Source organism: Salvia miltiorrhiza, chromosome 8 (assembly GCF_028751815.1).
Source record: "Salvia miltiorrhiza cultivar Shanhuang (shh) chromosome 8, IMPLAD_Smil_shh, whole genome shotgun sequence".
In the NCBI taxonomy this organism is placed as follows: domain Eukaryota; kingdom Viridiplantae; phylum Streptophyta; class Magnoliopsida; order Lamiales; family Lamiaceae; genus Salvia; species Salvia miltiorrhiza.
The window spans coordinates 23,260,201-23,276,290 of NC_080394.1; the positions used below are offsets into that span (position 1 = coordinate 23,260,201).

At 34.8% G+C, this 16,090-nt stretch overlaps 3 protein-coding genes across 4 annotated transcripts; 1 reads left to right on the top strand and 2 right to left on the bottom strand.

Annotated features, from left to right (window-relative positions):
- Positions 1-2,677: 2,677 nt before the first annotated feature.
- LOC130998209 (cytochrome c-type biogenesis protein CcmE homolog, mitochondrial-like) lies at positions 2,678-3,512 on the bottom strand. Its single transcript, XM_057923639.1, has 2 exons — positions 3,358-3,512; positions 2,678-2,951 (listed from the first exon to the last, which is right to left on the bottom strand). The coding sequence occupies exons 1-2, from the start codon at positions 3,510-3,512 to the stop codon at positions 2,678-2,680; spliced, it is 429 nt and encodes a 142-aa protein (XP_057779622.1).
- Positions 3,513-4,847: 1,335 nt separating this feature from the next.
- On the top strand, positions 4,848-6,110 carry LOC131001964 (uncharacterized). Its single transcript, XM_057928623.1, has 2 exons — positions 4,848-5,753; positions 5,830-6,110. The coding sequence occupies exons 1-2, from the start codon at positions 5,410-5,412 to the stop codon at positions 5,924-5,926; spliced, it is 441 nt and encodes a 146-aa protein (XP_057784606.1). The 5' UTR covers positions 4,848-5,409; the 3' UTR covers positions 5,927-6,110.
- Positions 6,111-10,242: 4,132 nt separating this feature from the next.
- Positions 10,243-15,655, bottom strand: LOC131001966 (cell division control protein 48 homolog C-like). 2 transcript variants are annotated; one of them, XM_057928624.1, is made up of 10 exons: positions 14,970-15,655; positions 13,967-14,553; positions 13,292-13,444; positions 12,833-12,949; positions 12,640-12,741; positions 11,379-11,432; positions 11,222-11,283; positions 10,915-11,119; positions 10,669-10,800; positions 10,243-10,595 (listed from the first exon to the last, which is right to left on the bottom strand). In XM_057928624.1, exons 1-10 carry the CDS (start codon positions 15,598-15,600, stop codon positions 10,539-10,541), a joined length of 2,100 nt encoding a protein of 699 aa, XP_057784607.1. In that variant the 5' UTR covers positions 15,601-15,655; the 3' UTR covers positions 10,243-10,538. The 2 variants fall into 2 exon arrangements, with proteins under 2 accessions (XP_057784607.1, XP_057784608.1); XM_057928625.1 differs by lacking the exons at positions 10,243-10,595; positions 10,669-10,800 and having other exon boundaries at positions 10,915-11,044; positions 11,250-11,283.
- Between the last annotated feature and the right edge of the window lie 435 nt (positions 15,656-16,090).

Sequence of the window (16,090 nt, forward strand, 5' to 3'; positions counted from 1 at the left end):
TTTGGTCCCAATTCTATTGGTTCGGTTTTCGGTTCGATTTTAAAAAGTAAAAATCGAAAATTTTCGGTTTGATGTTTTTTGGTTCGATTTTAAATCGAATCGAACCGATACATATTAATATTTTATTATATATAATTATTTTATAATTATAATTATTTTTCTAATTTTTTAACCTAAAACTAAAACCCTAATTCACAATTATAATATATAATTATTTATCATGTTCATGTTGTGGGGATTTGACATTTGAAATTTGTGTATTTTACATTATTTTACAATTTTTAATTGGTATTTTCGAAAAAAATAAAATAAAATAAATTGCATCATTCCCGATGGTTTTATCGGTTCGGTTCCAGACCCCCAATTGGTGCGGTTCGGTTTCAATTTTAACCATCGGTTCGATTTTCGATTTTGAATTTTTGGTTCGGTTTTGCACCAAACCGAACCGATGCTCACCCCTACAAATCAACGCTTTGGCAAACGACGTCATCAGACCTAGTAAAGGTGGTGTTAAGCAAAAATGTCATATTCCTTAAGGTGTATGTTAAAAATGTCCTACTTTATAAACTTAATAATTTTATGCTCAAATTAAGTGAAGAATCTATTTTACCCTTTGATGTTGATAAATTTACTTGGTTTTTTGTGAAAGTCTTACATATTTGACCGATTTGACAGTTATCGATCAACGATTTGACAGCTATCAGTCAAGAGTACATGTGATCGGGAGTGGCTAGATAATATGATCGTCCGGCAGTCAAATTATTTTACCGGGCGATCACATAATTTTACCGACCGATCAGATGATCCGACCGATAAAATTATGTGATTACATGTACTCTTGACTGATAGTTGTCAAATCGTTGACTGATAGTTGTCAAATCGACTAAATGTGTAAGACTTTTACAAAAAATCAAGCAAACACATTAACATTAAGAGTATTTAAATAATAGGGCATAGGAAGCTTATGTATATAACATGGCATTTTTCATATATAGCTCAAGGAATAGAGCATTTTAAATTTTCGCTCATAAAGGTGCGCGCTTAATTTGAACCAATTTCTCATTTCCTTTTTTCTTGCTTTATCTTTTTTTTCTAAAATTTTCTTGGGTTCGAATTTCCTGCGAATCGCGCTATCTTAATTTTTTTTATTATTTAATATTATTAATTTATAAAAAAAAAGGGATTTGAACGGCGAATTTTAAAGCTCATTCATAGAGTTATCAAATGTGAGATTGTTGAAATTATAAAATTTCTTTATTTAATATTATTAATTTATTAAAAAAAAAAAAAAGAAGGGATTTGGACGCCGAATTTTAGAGCTCATTCATAGAATTGTCAAATGTGAGATTATTGAAGTTATGCTTGCCAATTGTAAAACTAGTCAAGTGGTATCACATTTACAATCTTCAAAATATTAAAATATAAATATATTAGTCTCTTCGTCTTAATTAAATTGATTAATATTTATTTTTGAGTTGTTTCAATTAGTTGATCAATTTTTTTATATGAAATAAATATAAGTAAGGTAACATTTAATTAATTACCAAATACGTTTAAAATATTATTTTCTTAAATCTCGTGTCGAAAAGAAATTAATCAACTTAAGTGAGACGAAAACGAAAGGTACTTATTATCACAAAAAATCAAACATAGTAAATTCTCAGAAAACGAAAGGTACTTATTATCACAAAAAATCAAACATAGTAAATTCTGAGAATTGTGAGATGGTTGAAATTACACAGTCTAACAAAGTAAATAGTGTTGACTTCAGCATTATTTTCAGTGAACTGTAAACAATTCTGAGAATTTAGACCGTAAGAATTTAGCAAAAATGGACAATATGCATCAAAATATAAGAATTTAGAAGGTTGTGTAATAAGTTGTCAAATTGTCAGGATGGCCCAACTCGAGAATTTGAAAGGGGACCAAGAAAAAGCATAACCAACCCAATCCAGATTAAGATTTGTCCAGTTCCAGGATCTCATAAGATAGACTGCAGTTATAACTTATAATCTAAGCAAAGTGAATATCATTCTATTTGATTCGTATTAGTAAAAATATTAGAATACTTGATTCAATATTCAATTAGACTTAATACAATTCAATATTCGATTTGAATTAATTTTCGAATTAGAGATGGGACCAAATTCAGATTTAGGAATTAAAAAAATTATTAAAACAAAATTGAATATGAAAAAGGATTAACAACTCACCCCATTAGTGAAAATAGGTAATGACTAATGATTAATTTAAAACATTTTCATGTGAAAATATAAAATTGAATACTAATCCTGAATTGATTTTTTTTGTTTAAATATAAATCAAATATTTTTTTAATACAAAGAGCGATATTTTGAATTAAATATTAAAATCGAGCAAAAATATTTTGTTCACAACTCTACATATGACGAACACAGAATTTATCAAGTTTGGCGAAATGGAGAACTCAGGTAAATCCGCACGTAGTTTATTTTGATGCTTCTAGCCATATGGGCCGACCCTTGTATAGGGTCCTCAAATTTGAAAATAGAGTTAAAGATCAATTTCACCCCTAACATATAGCTCCTGGCACCCTATGGCAAGGGGGTGTCAACTAAACTCTTAAAGTATCTAATTTTCTCCAATTAACCCCTATGCCCTAACGAATAGTTAACTCCATCATTTTTTTTAATTAAAATTAAATGGCACCCAGATTCCCCTCGCAGAAGAGATCGGGTAGGCTGCCCTCGTACTTGACCAAAATGTCAGTGATCAGATAGGTGATGACGAACTGGATCTCCGATGACGACGGGATCTGCGCAACGCTGTTCTCGAGCACAAGGTCGCCGAGACGGAACTTGGATTTCTTGGGGTCAGAGGTGTACTTGTCTAGGGCTTCTGTGGGGGTGACGTAGAAGACCAATTGATCTTGAAATTGGTTGAGCACAATGATTATGAATCCGGCGATGCAGCTGATGGTGAGGGCGTGAGTCCAAAGCCGATGTGTCTGGAGCTACTGGGCTCAGGCTCCGATGTCGGGCTTTTTAGATCAGGTAGAGCGGCCGGGTCGAGTCGATTGAAACCGGAGAATTGGGTGTTGGGGGTGGTTGAAGATGGTGGGGGATCCGTGAGAATTGAATAAGGGTTGTGTGAAGCCGATAGTGGAGTGGTAGCGGGAGGGAACATGCGGCGAACTGGTTTTGGTGGTAGAGAAGGAGGCGCGTGGGGAATCTGGGTGCCATTGGATTTGGGTTGAATTTTTTGGTGTTGTTGTCATAGCCAAAACCAGAGTTAAACTTCAAGAGTGTTGAATAAGCATTCCAACGGCTCTTAAACCATTTGATACGACTTTGGTAGTGATTATAATTTTTATTGCACCTAAGTCTTTCATTCAGAACAGGCAATATCATTTCCTCTACTGTGGCTTTGCTAAATAAACCACTATTATCGCGCCATCCCCTAATTGAAGATTCAACCAGAATTTTTAACAAGGCATCACTTTGTTCCTTTGTCCATGCTTCATACACTGCCATTTTTTTGGAATCTTGTGGTTGAGAGTCTCCCATAATAATATTACTAGACACCGAAAATAAATACAGATACAGTACTATATCAATGAATAAAAATAAAAAAATAAAAAACATCAACAAAAAACTGAAATAAACTCACACGCAACAGAAACACAACATACAGTTGCTAACAATTTATAAAGGTACAAGATTCATGCTATAGAAAAATTGCATAATTAAAATAATATGAAGATAAACTGTCTTCTTTTTGAAGTCTGCTTCTGTGTAGGCGTCTGTGGAATGAGGGGAAAAAAACCGAAGAGCTGTATTTAAAAAGCGTGGGTGGGCTGGGCTGCCTGGGCCCAGCGACCGCGGCAACCCAGCGCCCGCTCAAACCCAGCGTGGGCTGGACAATTTAACGATGGCTGAGTTCCAGCGCTCGCTGGCTTCTTGGCCGCGGGCGCTGGAACTCAGCGCTCGCTTAAAATTTCATGGATTTCAATTCTCGTGGTTCATGGCCGGATTTCATCGTGTGTATTTTTTGGATGAAATCCATGAAAGTCATTCCAGATTTTAAGTCAATGGAATAACGAATACACCTAGATTTGTATGGATTTTAAAAAGTCTTGAACGAATACACTCAGATTTATATGGACTTTTAAAAGTCTTGAACGAATACACCCAGATTTCTGCAGACTTTTAAAAGTCTTGAACGAATACACCCAGACTTTTAAAATCCATAGAAATCCATCAAATTCCACAACGAATACACCCCCCTAAGTTAATTAAAAATAGTTTAAAATAGGCCGTGTGAAACGAGCGAGCCCAATCTCTTTTCTCTCTCTGCTACACAGACACCCATGCACAGACGTCAGCAACCTCCGGAATAGCCAGCCCAAACTCTATTACACTCCAAACAGAAACCCTCGTTCACAAATCAGAGTATGGAGGTGAGTGGATTAATTTTCAATTGTGTTTTCTTCAACATGAAATTGTTTCTTTATTGTTGTCTAATTGTTTTTGTAGGTGAGTGGATTAATTTTCAATTGTGTTTTCTTCAACATGAAATTGTTTCTTTATTGTTGTCTAATTGTTTTTGTTTCTTTTTTTGTAGATATATGTGGATCCTTTTACCAGATTTGTTGTGAAACGTTTTCACAACCCTGATGGTGAAGACCAGCATTATTTCAGTTTCCTTAACCCTAATTTCAATTTTTTTTGATGAAATTACATTATAAATAATACAAACCACACACACACCCCACCTAGTGGTTATTGTGGCCGAGAGTATTCGAACCTGTGACCTATTGGACAACAGGCAACCACCCCAACCACTAGGCCATCCCAAGGGGACTAATTTCAATTTTCATTCCATTGGATCTACATCTATTATAGATGTAGATCAAAACCTTGCCTTTCCCTTCGTTAATGAATTTAAACCATTTCGTGTCTGTTTTAGTATTTGTTTAGGACAGTTATATGTGCAAGGTTGGCATTGCGAGATTGGCATCTGGAATCTAAATACCAAGGAATATAAATTCCTTTGTCAGCCTAATATGAAAACCAAACCAAGTTCCACTTCAATGTTTGGGAGTGGTTTTGGTTATGATGTAAAATCTGGTGACTTCAAAGTCATAAGATTTTACACACACTATAACTGTGAAAAAAAACAAAAGAAGTAAAGAAGAGAGGTTGATTAGCACAAAGAGAGTAGCTGAGGTGTATTCTCTGTTAAATGATAGATGGAAGAAAATTACAGTCCTGAAGCTACCATATGCTTCCAAACATATGCTTATGTCCACGATACTGGTAATTATCATTGGATAGGTATAACTAATTATGGTACAGGTATTGTGTCCTTCAATTTTACTAGTGAAACCTTCTCTTTCTACTCTTTACCCCTACTGAGATTCATAACAGTATGCATACCCTAGTTGGGTATAATAGTTGTTTGTTTTCTATATCCTATAAGAGAAGCGCAACACAAGTTGGAAAAGCACTTCTTCCGGGAGAGTTTAAAGTTTTTGAGATATGGGAGCTTGATAGTAGGATTGGGTCGTGGGAAAAACATTTCCATGTTGTTCTGAATGATGTTGAGAAAGCAGTGGGGCTTAAAAATAATATATTATTTCTCGAAGGGAGGGGTGGGAGCGATAATTTATGTGAATTGTTGGTTTATGATTTGATTACTAGGGAAATGAAGGCCACAGGCATCTTTGATTATGCTGGAAAAATGAAGATTGCTGACTATGTTTGCCCGAATGGGTATGAATTTTACTATGAAACAATTCGTGTGAAGTTGGATAAGCATTTGTGTTTGATCACATTTCTACTATTGCAGGTCTGGTACTAGTACTGATATGGAGTTAACGAGTTCAACAGATGAATCTTCATCTCAGTCCTCCCTTTCAGCTCAGTTCTCCCTAATTAGGATGTAATAGATTATAACTGTAAGACTTGAGATCCTGAAATTCCACTTAATAGATTATAACTGTAAGACTTGAGATCCTGAAATTCCACTTATCTGTTCATCATCAATATTTCGTTGTTTGCATTATGTTTTGTAAACTTGTAATGACTTGAGACCTAAAAATTCCATTTGTCTGAATCGTAGCTTATGTGCATGGGTTTTTAGTTATGTTTCTTTATTTTTGTTTCCTTTTAGAGTCTAAAGAAAAAGAAAAAGAAAAGTGAAATTAATTTTGATGCATTTCTAGTGGCTACTCAAATTCTCACTCTCGCACAATTAGACAGACAGACTTGTTAGAGCAATGGACTTCGAGTTTAAAATTATTTCAGGCCATTATCTTAGGGCGATTTGCAAAAAATAGGCCACTATTTTTCGGACTTGCAAAATTAGGCCAATTATTTTAATTTTTAGGCCACATGTGTACCCAATTAGGCTATTTTGGGCCACATTTTGACCCCAAAAAGTGGCCTATAAATGCTGAATTGAGCTCAAATGTGGCCTAAAAATGCCAAAAACTAAAATAATTGGCCTATTTTTGCAAGTCCGTAAAATAGTGGCCTATTTTTGCAAATCGCCCTAAGATAATGGCCTGAAATAATTTTAAACTCAATGGACTTCATAAAATTTTTAGAGCTATACAAATTTCTTCTTGAAAATGAAAAATATAAACTTTTACCGTCAAATCTCTCATTTCAACCTTGTAATTTGTTCTGCTCATTATATTCTAAAACAAGTTACATTTAACTTATATAACAAATTAATTGTGAAATAAAGATAATTATAAGTTATAACTAATAGACTTTGAAAAATATAAACTGTTATTGTTGATCTCTCATTTCAAAAGAAAAGGCTAGAAATTATTTTTAACCCGAGAGTAAAAAATTTAGAAAACTGCCACTGAAAAATGGAATGATCAAGATTAACAATATGTTTGGACATAATACATCTACTGGATATACTATTTTTTTTTTAAAATTAATAATTGTAATTGCAATTTTCCCATCTTCTGCAGTTCACCACAAACAAATCCAAGGTATATCATGCCGTCAACCATTTTGATCAAACTCCAGTTGGCATGGAGACCAGAATGTATATAGATAAAATTTGTGACAATTGAAGAATTAACAAAAAAAGTTGAGAAATAAATAATACTATTTCGTCCACGATATCTTTTTCACTTTTGCTATTTTGGATCGTTCACAACATCATTTCCATTTTATAGCAGACTAGCAATAGTGTACACATACTTTGTGTGTTTTGTGTGTGTGAGTTTATTGGGTTTAAGGGGGTGAGTTTTGTACACACAATAGTGGCCACTCTGTGTGTTTTGTGTGTGTGAGTTTATTGGGTTTAAGGGGTTGGGCGACAGGGGTAAGGGGGTGAGTTTTGTGTGTGTGAGTTTATTGGGTTTAAGTTTAGTTATACATCTTAATTAGATTAATTAATTAGATTTAATTAAAGTAAATATTTCCATTTTAAGAAAGTGGCCACTTTTAGTGGGACAAACCAAAATGGAAAGGTGGCTACATTTATTGGGACGGATGGAGTATATAATAGAAAGAACAAGACTGTACACGATGACACACTAAATTGTTGGGATAAATTTAAGAGCTCATTCCTATACTAGAATTGTCGAATATTGAAATTATAATTTAACAATTGTAAAATTATTCAACTGGTATCACAATCTTCAAAATATTAAAATGCTATAAAGATAATTTTTATTGTCACCAAAAATCAAACAACTTAAATTTAACCGAAAATACTCAACAATGACAACATTACATGCATTGGAGCTTTTAGTGAAATATTGAAGATTATTTTCTACAATTATGATAATTTAAACACTTAATTATAGTTATAGACGTCCGGTGTGCTGAAGTCAGGCTCCGTTTCACATTTATAGATGCAGTTCTGGGTCCTTATCTTGGGCATGCGACGCGAATATCCACGTTTGCTCTTTTCTAACATTTCGTCCAACACCTGGTTTATCCATATTGCTTTTGTTAGATGCATAAATTTGTTTTCTCCCTCGACGCTGCCTACATGGTTTTTTGTACAGGCTTTCGGTGCCCTCATGCATCGTCCTCATACTACCTGGCTACCTGGCGTTTTTTCTCAATTGGTGCGACTCGCACTGGCGTTGCTAACTTTCTTGGCTTTGTGTTGTTAGCTCTGCCTTTTGGATTCTTATAATACACGGCTACTCTTTTTACTTTTCAAGTTTTTTTTCACTCAATTTTTGTTAAAGAGATTTTAATGAGGCACGACCTGCTTGTCCATGTGTATAATGTTTTTTTTAGGTCTTCTCTTTTTTATTTTGACACTATTTCCTGAATATACATTTACACTAAGCGATGAGGATGGTTTTGTGTAATGAGTCTTTACATGATAGGGTCGTTACTATTGAGGACCTGGGCTGAGAAGGTTAAGAAGATAAATTGGGCCTGATGGGTATGCAGCTGGCTTTTCAAGGCAAAGCCGATTAATAACGTACGGGAGACATGGCAAAGGATTGAGACGGTAGCCCCAATTATACGGGATTTCGACCATTTGCAGTGGTAGAAGATGTCTGGATGATTAATACACGAATATTTTAAACAATATTAATAATATAAATACCACATGACATAAAAGCAACATAACTGCAATTTTGTTTGTTGTATTTTATTTTTCAAATTATGTAATTTTAAATTAATTTTATTTTATTGTTTTATATTTTTTGCTTATTTAATATATAATAAATTTAATATATTTTTAATAATAATTAAATTTCGATGTAATATTTGTTTTTATATAAAATTGGTAATTGAAAAGTTTTGGGATGAATGTATAATTTCAAGAGATGGTCTCGAAATTACACCAACACTAACACTATCTTGGAATGACACTAACACTATTTTATTTTACAAATGACACTATCATGTTATATAAATAACACTATTTCAAAATGACGATAACACTATATTGAAATGATACTAACACTAAATGACACTATTATGTTATCGAAATGACACTGTACACCCGTGTGTACAGGAGATTTTGTGTAATTTCAAAGAAATATAAATAAATGATTGAAGAAGTATAAAAAGTAGATGAAAAAAGAATATTTAAAGAGTATTATTTTAAGTTTGAATTTGATGTAAATGATTGGAGTAAAATTGCTTGTGCTTTTTATTTGAGGAAGACATGACAAATTGACAATGACTTGTGCTATCTATTTGATTAAGACATGACAATGAGAGGAGTGGCAACGCAAACATCGTATGGAGACATACATGTTTGATAGAATTTTTCTTTAACTTAATGATGCATTAATAAATTGATGATCTATATTTTAAGATTATGTTTTTTTTATTGTAAATTTATCAAGAAAAAATAAAAAGTAAGTAAAAAAAAATATCATAATATTTTTTATCACATGATCTCTAAAAAGAAAAATATGAGAAAATATTATCATGCCATTACACCATGATAATATTATCATAAATTGAAATGAAAATGAGGAATTTTTTTATTTTTTTTTCATGCTGTCGGAGAAAATTATCAACCATACATTAATTAACATCTAAAAAGAGTGAAAAAACTTCCTAAGGTACAATTTATAAGATGTATTAAAAACTTATATTCTCCTTTCGTCCACAAAAGAACTTTCTATGAGAGAGTGATACAAATTTTAAGAAAAAATACTGTTGAGTATATTAATAATGAAGAAAATGTTATTGAATATATTGATGATAGTGAAAATGTGTTTAATTAGTATTGAAAGTGGTGAAAATGTGAAAAGTAAAAATAAATGAAATATTTATAAGTGGTGAAATATAATCCAAAAATAGGTAGAAAGTTTCTTTGTGGATGTCCCAAAAAAGAAAAGTAAAAAATTCTTTCGTGAACCAAAGTAGTACAATCTAGTCTGTCAAGAGCTCATAGATTGTTAATTGTTAAAAGATTTAGCCAATTAAACTTAAAAATTAGAGAGAATTATAAATTAGATAGAGATATTATATCATATCTAGATGAAAAACTTTTAAGGATGAATGAAATTAACAAATTATAATAGGATAAATTTTGTAAATTGATTGTTGTCTATAAGATGATGAAAAAAAAATAAAGGATTGAGGAAAGTTCCTTGAGAAACAACAAGAGGTGTAAACATCTGTAAATGGAGAAGTTTCGAATCCAAACAATTTGAAGTCGTCAAACCTATATGACCACAACCCTCAAACTATTAGTCCAAAAACCTTTTTTTTTTGTCAAATCCAAAAATCAAACATCGTTAACTCAAACTGAAAATACCAAAACTATTATAATGACGACTGAAATCGCATCGAAAAGAGGACGAGTTTAAGCAAATTGGAGGTTTGTTTAACTTGCCAACTAAGATTCTATTGTGGCGTTACTAAAACGGAGTATAAAAAGATGCAACGAAACTCACATACATCTATGCATGTAGGCAGGCATATATATTCACATTAATAAATTACCGTAGCATATATCTACGAGTCTTACTCTTTCATATTGATATACTGATCACCACTCCATCACACCACTGCCACCAACAACAGTCTTCTTCACATTCATTACCATTCCAAATCAGCTTCACATTTCGCAGGGACATGCTCCCACTTCTTCACTTCCTGCACCCAAAAATATCAACACGTGAGGCCACGAAACGAGTCTGTAAAAAATGCAGTAGTAAACCAGCAGCACCATGGGTGAGACAGAGGGGGAGACTTTTTCCAGCGCTCGGTTAAAATCTGCGTATTTGATGGTCAATGGTACTCTGCAACCTCCACCCAACAATGTTTGTCGATCAATCGCGGCCTTAACAGCTTCCATCATCTATGATTTAGAGAAAATTTACCGTTAATTTAGTCCCACAAAGGATGTCTGTTGTTTTGCATTTGCTTAAACTATGTTGCTATTTAGAGATATAGTTAAGTGATTGAGACATACCAAAGCAGATAGATCAGCGCCACTGAAATTTTCAAAAGCAACATCTTTTCCTAGGGCCATCAGGTCCACATGGGCATCTATCGGCTTGTTTCGAGCAAGAGCTTTCAATATTGCTCCTCGTTCTACTGGGCTAGGGAGAGGAACATGCAGAATCTTATCAAAAATTTCAATGCAGGGGAGCGCTAAATGAATCACAACTTCTGGCCTGCCGATGTCATAAGAGATGTCAACACAAGGGCAGATGAACCAACAATCAACATTTAAACAGAATATTTTATGGCTTCTTGAACCATGAAGCGTCCTGTACCTATTTGTTGCAACAATTACGTAAATACCAAGATTCTGGTCTCTGTTCAACTTTATTACTAGCTGCAATAAAAAGATATTATCATCCTTTTCCGATAAATATGTGCATATGCCGAATGAGAAATATGTGCAACATTAGAGAAATGCCATTTGCGGACCTTTACAAAGTCCCGCAATCGCCCTTCAGCACCACCTGGGATTATTGCCTCCAACTGACAGAAAAGGACGTTGAGCATAAGAAGATAAATCAGTCAGTAAACACAGAGAAATCAAACATGTAATAGATGAGTCAAGCACACACGCTTTAGCTGATATATTTGGGGAAGAAAAAAAAAAGGACAGAGAGAGGACGTCATGTCTAACAATAGTAAAATACTCCTACTAGAGAAAAAGAATGCCAAATACCAGAGATACTTCTTAGCAATTTCAGGGATGTTAAAAATTTATATCAACTGGGAAACTCAAATCAGCATTTCATTTCTTGAGAACAATTTGCTGTCTCTCTTTTCTTGTTCCATAACAACAAGAAAAAATGAAGCCTTTATCATGTCATGTGAGTCAGCTATATGGATCATACCTCGCTGCTGTATTAGGTTAAATACATGTTCATTTAATAAGTTTCTTCACAAGGCTGTTTAGGCAAAACTTCTCCCAAAGTTTGTGAATTATCATGATTCTAACTTCCTAGTCATGTTGCTCTTATTAGGATGGAGCAGCTTGGTTATCCTAATTTCATATTCCGCTTCCACGATGATAGGTAGTTCGTTCTGTTTATTTCTTTTTTGATGATGGTTGCTTTGCCTTTTCGGTGGAGTCTTCGTTTAGCTAGTCCTTCGGCTATTTGTTGCATGTTTCCTTTCTGTTCCTTGTTATTTCCGTTGGGTGCCGTCACTTTTGGGCAACACCATGTATGGGATACCAGTTGAGTGTTTTTATACAGGTTGGGAGTTTGCCTCACCCCTCACCCTTCGGGTGGTTTAGGAAAAATAAATAAAAAATTCCTAGTCATGATTTAGCATGCCAACTGAAGTCAATAATTCATATATGTTACTATAGTGTACGCTACAGAGAAGAAAACAAAGGTAAATATCAGGAAAATAAATAGCAGACAGATTATTAAAGTTCGTCATTAAATCTTGATCAAATCTTAAAGCTTTTAGACCTAATTTTCTTTTAGGAAACTTCACATGAGATAACTCGTCATGCTATCCTTGAAAATGTTGCAATTTGAAATGGTGATCTCTATAACTATCTCCCAGGATAGTTTCTGAGAGACCCTAAGGTTATATCTCGGCTTTGAATATATTTTTTTTCCTGAGCATTCACTGTGGAGGAACATACTATTTAAACCATTAAAAAAAAAGATCGCACGTCTTGAGATTGGCAGTGACTACCATAATTATCAGTGAAATGAAGTACCTCATCAAAGAAAAGTATGCATGGACAGTGAGCCCTTGCATAATTGAATATTATATGCACCACCAACTCAATCTGATCACCATATTTTGACAGTCTAGGGCCCTTTATGGAGAACAAAAGTAACACAGTAAGAAATCAATGGTCATCTACGGTTGCCAACTAAATTAAGATAAAATGTAACCAAAGAAAGAACCTTGATATGCAGGAAATTAGCTCCTGCTTCATTAGCCAAAGCCTCAACAATCAATGTCTTTCCACAGCCAAAAGAACCGAAAAGGAAAAAGGTGGTCGGAGTGTGCACCCTAAGATCCTATAAGAAGATAAACTATTTAAAAGGTGCTAATTTCCAAGAGTCAACCAAGAAAAAGGGTAATTGGGAAATCTTATTTCAGTAAAAATACTAGTACTAGTACAAGAAAAAGGGCAGATTAGTTTGATAAAAGAGCACTCATATGAGTCATGACACAGGAAGACTTGACATACAACCATGTAACTATAGTCTATAGATCAGCTCAACAAATTAGGAAAGAAGATTACTTCACAAAATTCAGGAAACGTTATACACCTAACTAGTAACTACATGATGATAAAACTCCTGTCACAGTAATTGAAGGCCTCCAATACCAGCTCAACAAATAGGCAAGGAAACTACCTCATAAACTTCAGGGAACTTTATACGCTTAACTATATGACGTTCAAATTCCAATTTCAATAATCGAAGGCCTCCGACATCATCCCAATTTGCATTTGGTGTGGTGGAAAAACCTTCTAATCTAGAAGAAGGCCAAACCATCTTTGCAGCTTCCTAACATGAGACACAAAAAAAAAAAAAAAACATAGACATCAACACAAAACAAAGGACCTGGAAACGATGTAGAACTTTAAACTACAGAAATGATAAGAAGAAGCAATTTGGATTTACATTTATTAAGAGGACTCTTTGCTTCAATACTTTTAAGCTAGATAGTGAAAGGTGGAAATTAGATGTACCGAGAGAGCTTCTGTGAAGATGAGGAGATGTACGCTGACTGCTGCTGACTTCTCATGCAAAGTATTATTTATTGATACTTAAATATATTAATTAGGGTTATATTATAATGGGTTTGAATGGGCCCATAGAGGAAACAATCTTTTCCAATAAAATAAAAAAAAGCTAGTTTAATAAAGATAGGATACAGTACTAAAAAATCATTAAAAATGCAATTTTGAAGCGGATTGTTGGACGCCTCATAGTGGCCGTCTCAAGCGATTTTCACAACATTGGAATCCAGTATCAATACTCAATTCTCTTTTCACCAACTTGCAGAGGGTATAAGAATAGGATTACCAAAAAATCTTCCATGGTTATGCTGAGATTCTCCAATTCTTCATCATAAAACGGTTGCATGTAACAATCTTCAAGCTGAACTCCAACCTTGTGTTCTTTGTAATACTTCGATATTCTCTTTCCCGTGATTCTATCTACAGCAATCATACCAGCCTTTTTTGCTAGAGCTACCAAATCTTGGGCTACAAAACCAATAGTGCACCTAGCTAATTTTGCAGGATCAAAGCCAACTTCAAGCTTAAGATTACGTGTTAGAGCTGATAGTATGTCAAGCCGGTTTGGAGCACCTAAAGCGATTTCATGATCAAACAGCCGCCTTAAGGCAGTGTCAAGAGCATCAGGCCTATTGGTTGCTCCAATCACCAGCACATAGCCAGATTTACCATCAGCATCACAATCTACAGGTTTGATGAGCCCACATGGTTCATCCATGCAAACCATCAACTCATTCACTAAACGATGCTCTATTTCCTTGTGCAAACTTTCTGTTATGGAAGATATCGCATCAATATCATCAATGAACACAATAGATGGTGCTTTCATGTATGCTGTGGAGAACAATTTTCTGATAGTTTCTTCTGCTGCACCTGAGGCTCGGTTCAGAAAAAGAAACAAAATGTTAATGCTTGAGGATCAGTTCTATGAAACACAACCCTTAGAAAAATAGACTGTACATGTACATCCAAAACGGGGGAAAAAGTTACTTTTACACAAATTTAGAGTTTAGACACCAAGGCTTAGCAAGAAGTATCGAAGTGAATCTGGGGAAACCACTAAAAGATAAATAATTTAGAAGTTAGCCTAAGTTGAACAACAGCCCTATTTGGTTTATACTTTGGTAGATCTTAAAACATTCAATTGATCCCAAAAGGGCAAGTGATTCTTTAAGATTTACTTACGTTGTTGTGATTTCCAAAAATGTACAAGACAGTGAAAAGGTTACATACAGTTCTAGCACATCTACATATATTCCACATGTGAAGCTTGACATAAAAAGCAATACCTGAAACTCCAGACACAAATCGAGCAGCAGATAGTTCGAACAACTGCAATCCGGCCTCATTGGCAACGGCTCGGGCCAACGTGGTTTTCCCACACCTCGGTGGCCCGTGCAACAGAATTCGGGTCGCAGGTTCGACTCCGAGGTGGCGCAGTAACTTGAATTGATGCAGTGGGGCAACCACCTTCCTCTGCAATTCGTGAATCACACTACTCATTCCCCAGAAATCCCTAAACATCGGCCGATTATGCTTCTCACTCACTCCCCTCCACCCATCGCCTAATTCATCACTCCGATTAATCCTACCGCCGGAACCCGACGAATCGACTTCTGCCGATGAATAGGCAGAGACCTCATTCTGGCTGTTCACAGTCCGAGGATCGCCTATTTTTGGCCGTTTATTTGAGACCGGAGTAGGCTCGTCAATGGCGTCTTGTCTCCTGCATGGAAGCGGAATGATTTTGGCGACGCGTTGGGTTAGGAGGTTGCGGTTGAGGCGGGAGTAGGTATGCGGGAGGGCGAAGAGGAGTAGGTCCACCAGTTGGTCGTGGCTGAGGTTTTTTTTGCCGGCAGAAACACACTCGAGGTGGCTGCGCAGAGCTCGTTCTTCCCACGGCAGGAGAGCTGTTGCCATGGTCGGTTGTCGTTTTCCAGTAATAAGCGGGAATGTTGTTTTGATGCAAACCTACTACTCCCTCTTTTCGACACGAGAATTAAGAATTGATATTTTATGTGTTAAGTATTGTAGCTGAAAAAGTGTAAAGGGTGATTTTTTTTATTATTTTTAAAAATAGGTCAAATTTTGTGAGACAAATAAAAAAAAAACTGAGACATGTTTCGTGGGAAGAAGGGAATACTACATGAGATTGTGTCAACTACTTTTACTTAAAATATAATATAATATTGAATTAAAGAACCGATTGAAATATAAATATAAATATTAAAGGGTTAATAGCCAAAAAATACACGAAGTTTGCCCGAATTTGCAAATTGCACATGACCTTCAAAATTGGCCTCATAATACATGACCTTTTGATTTTATCGTGATTTGCACACGGCGAGAATTCTGGCTATAATTAAAGTTGATCGGCAACGACATGGCAATACGCGTGGCATTTTTAATG

Excerpts from the sequence above, each read along its gene's own strand:
- LOC131001966 (XM_057928624.1), bottom strand. The coding sequence starts at position 15,600 with ATGGCAACAGCTCTCCTGCCGTGGGAAGAACGAGCTCTGCGCAGCCAC. Across the intron at positions 12,950-13,291 it reads AGTTCCCTGAAGTTTATGAG|GATCTTAGGGTGCACACTCC; the intron begins GTAGTTTCCTTG and ends ATCTTCTTATAG. Across the intron at positions 10,801-10,914 it reads GCGCTGATCTATCTGCTTTG|ATGATGGAAGCTGTTAAGGC; the intron begins GTATGTCTCAAT and ends TCTAAATCATAG.
- LOC130998209 (XM_057923639.1), bottom strand. The coding sequence starts at position 3,512 with ATGGCAGTGTATGAAGCATGGACAAAGGAACAAAGTGATGCCTTGTTA. Across the intron at positions 2,952-3,357 it reads GTTCTGAATGAAAGACTTAG|CTGCATCGCCGGATTCATAA; the intron begins GTGCAATAAAAA and ends CCTCACCATCAG.
- LOC131001964 (XM_057928623.1), top strand. The coding sequence starts at position 5,410 with ATGCATACCCTAGTTGGGTATAATAGTTGTTTGTTTTCTATATCCTAT. Across the intron at positions 5,754-5,829 it reads GACTATGTTTGCCCGAATGG|GTCTGGTACTAGTACTGATA; the intron begins GTATGAATTTTA and ends CTACTATTGCAG.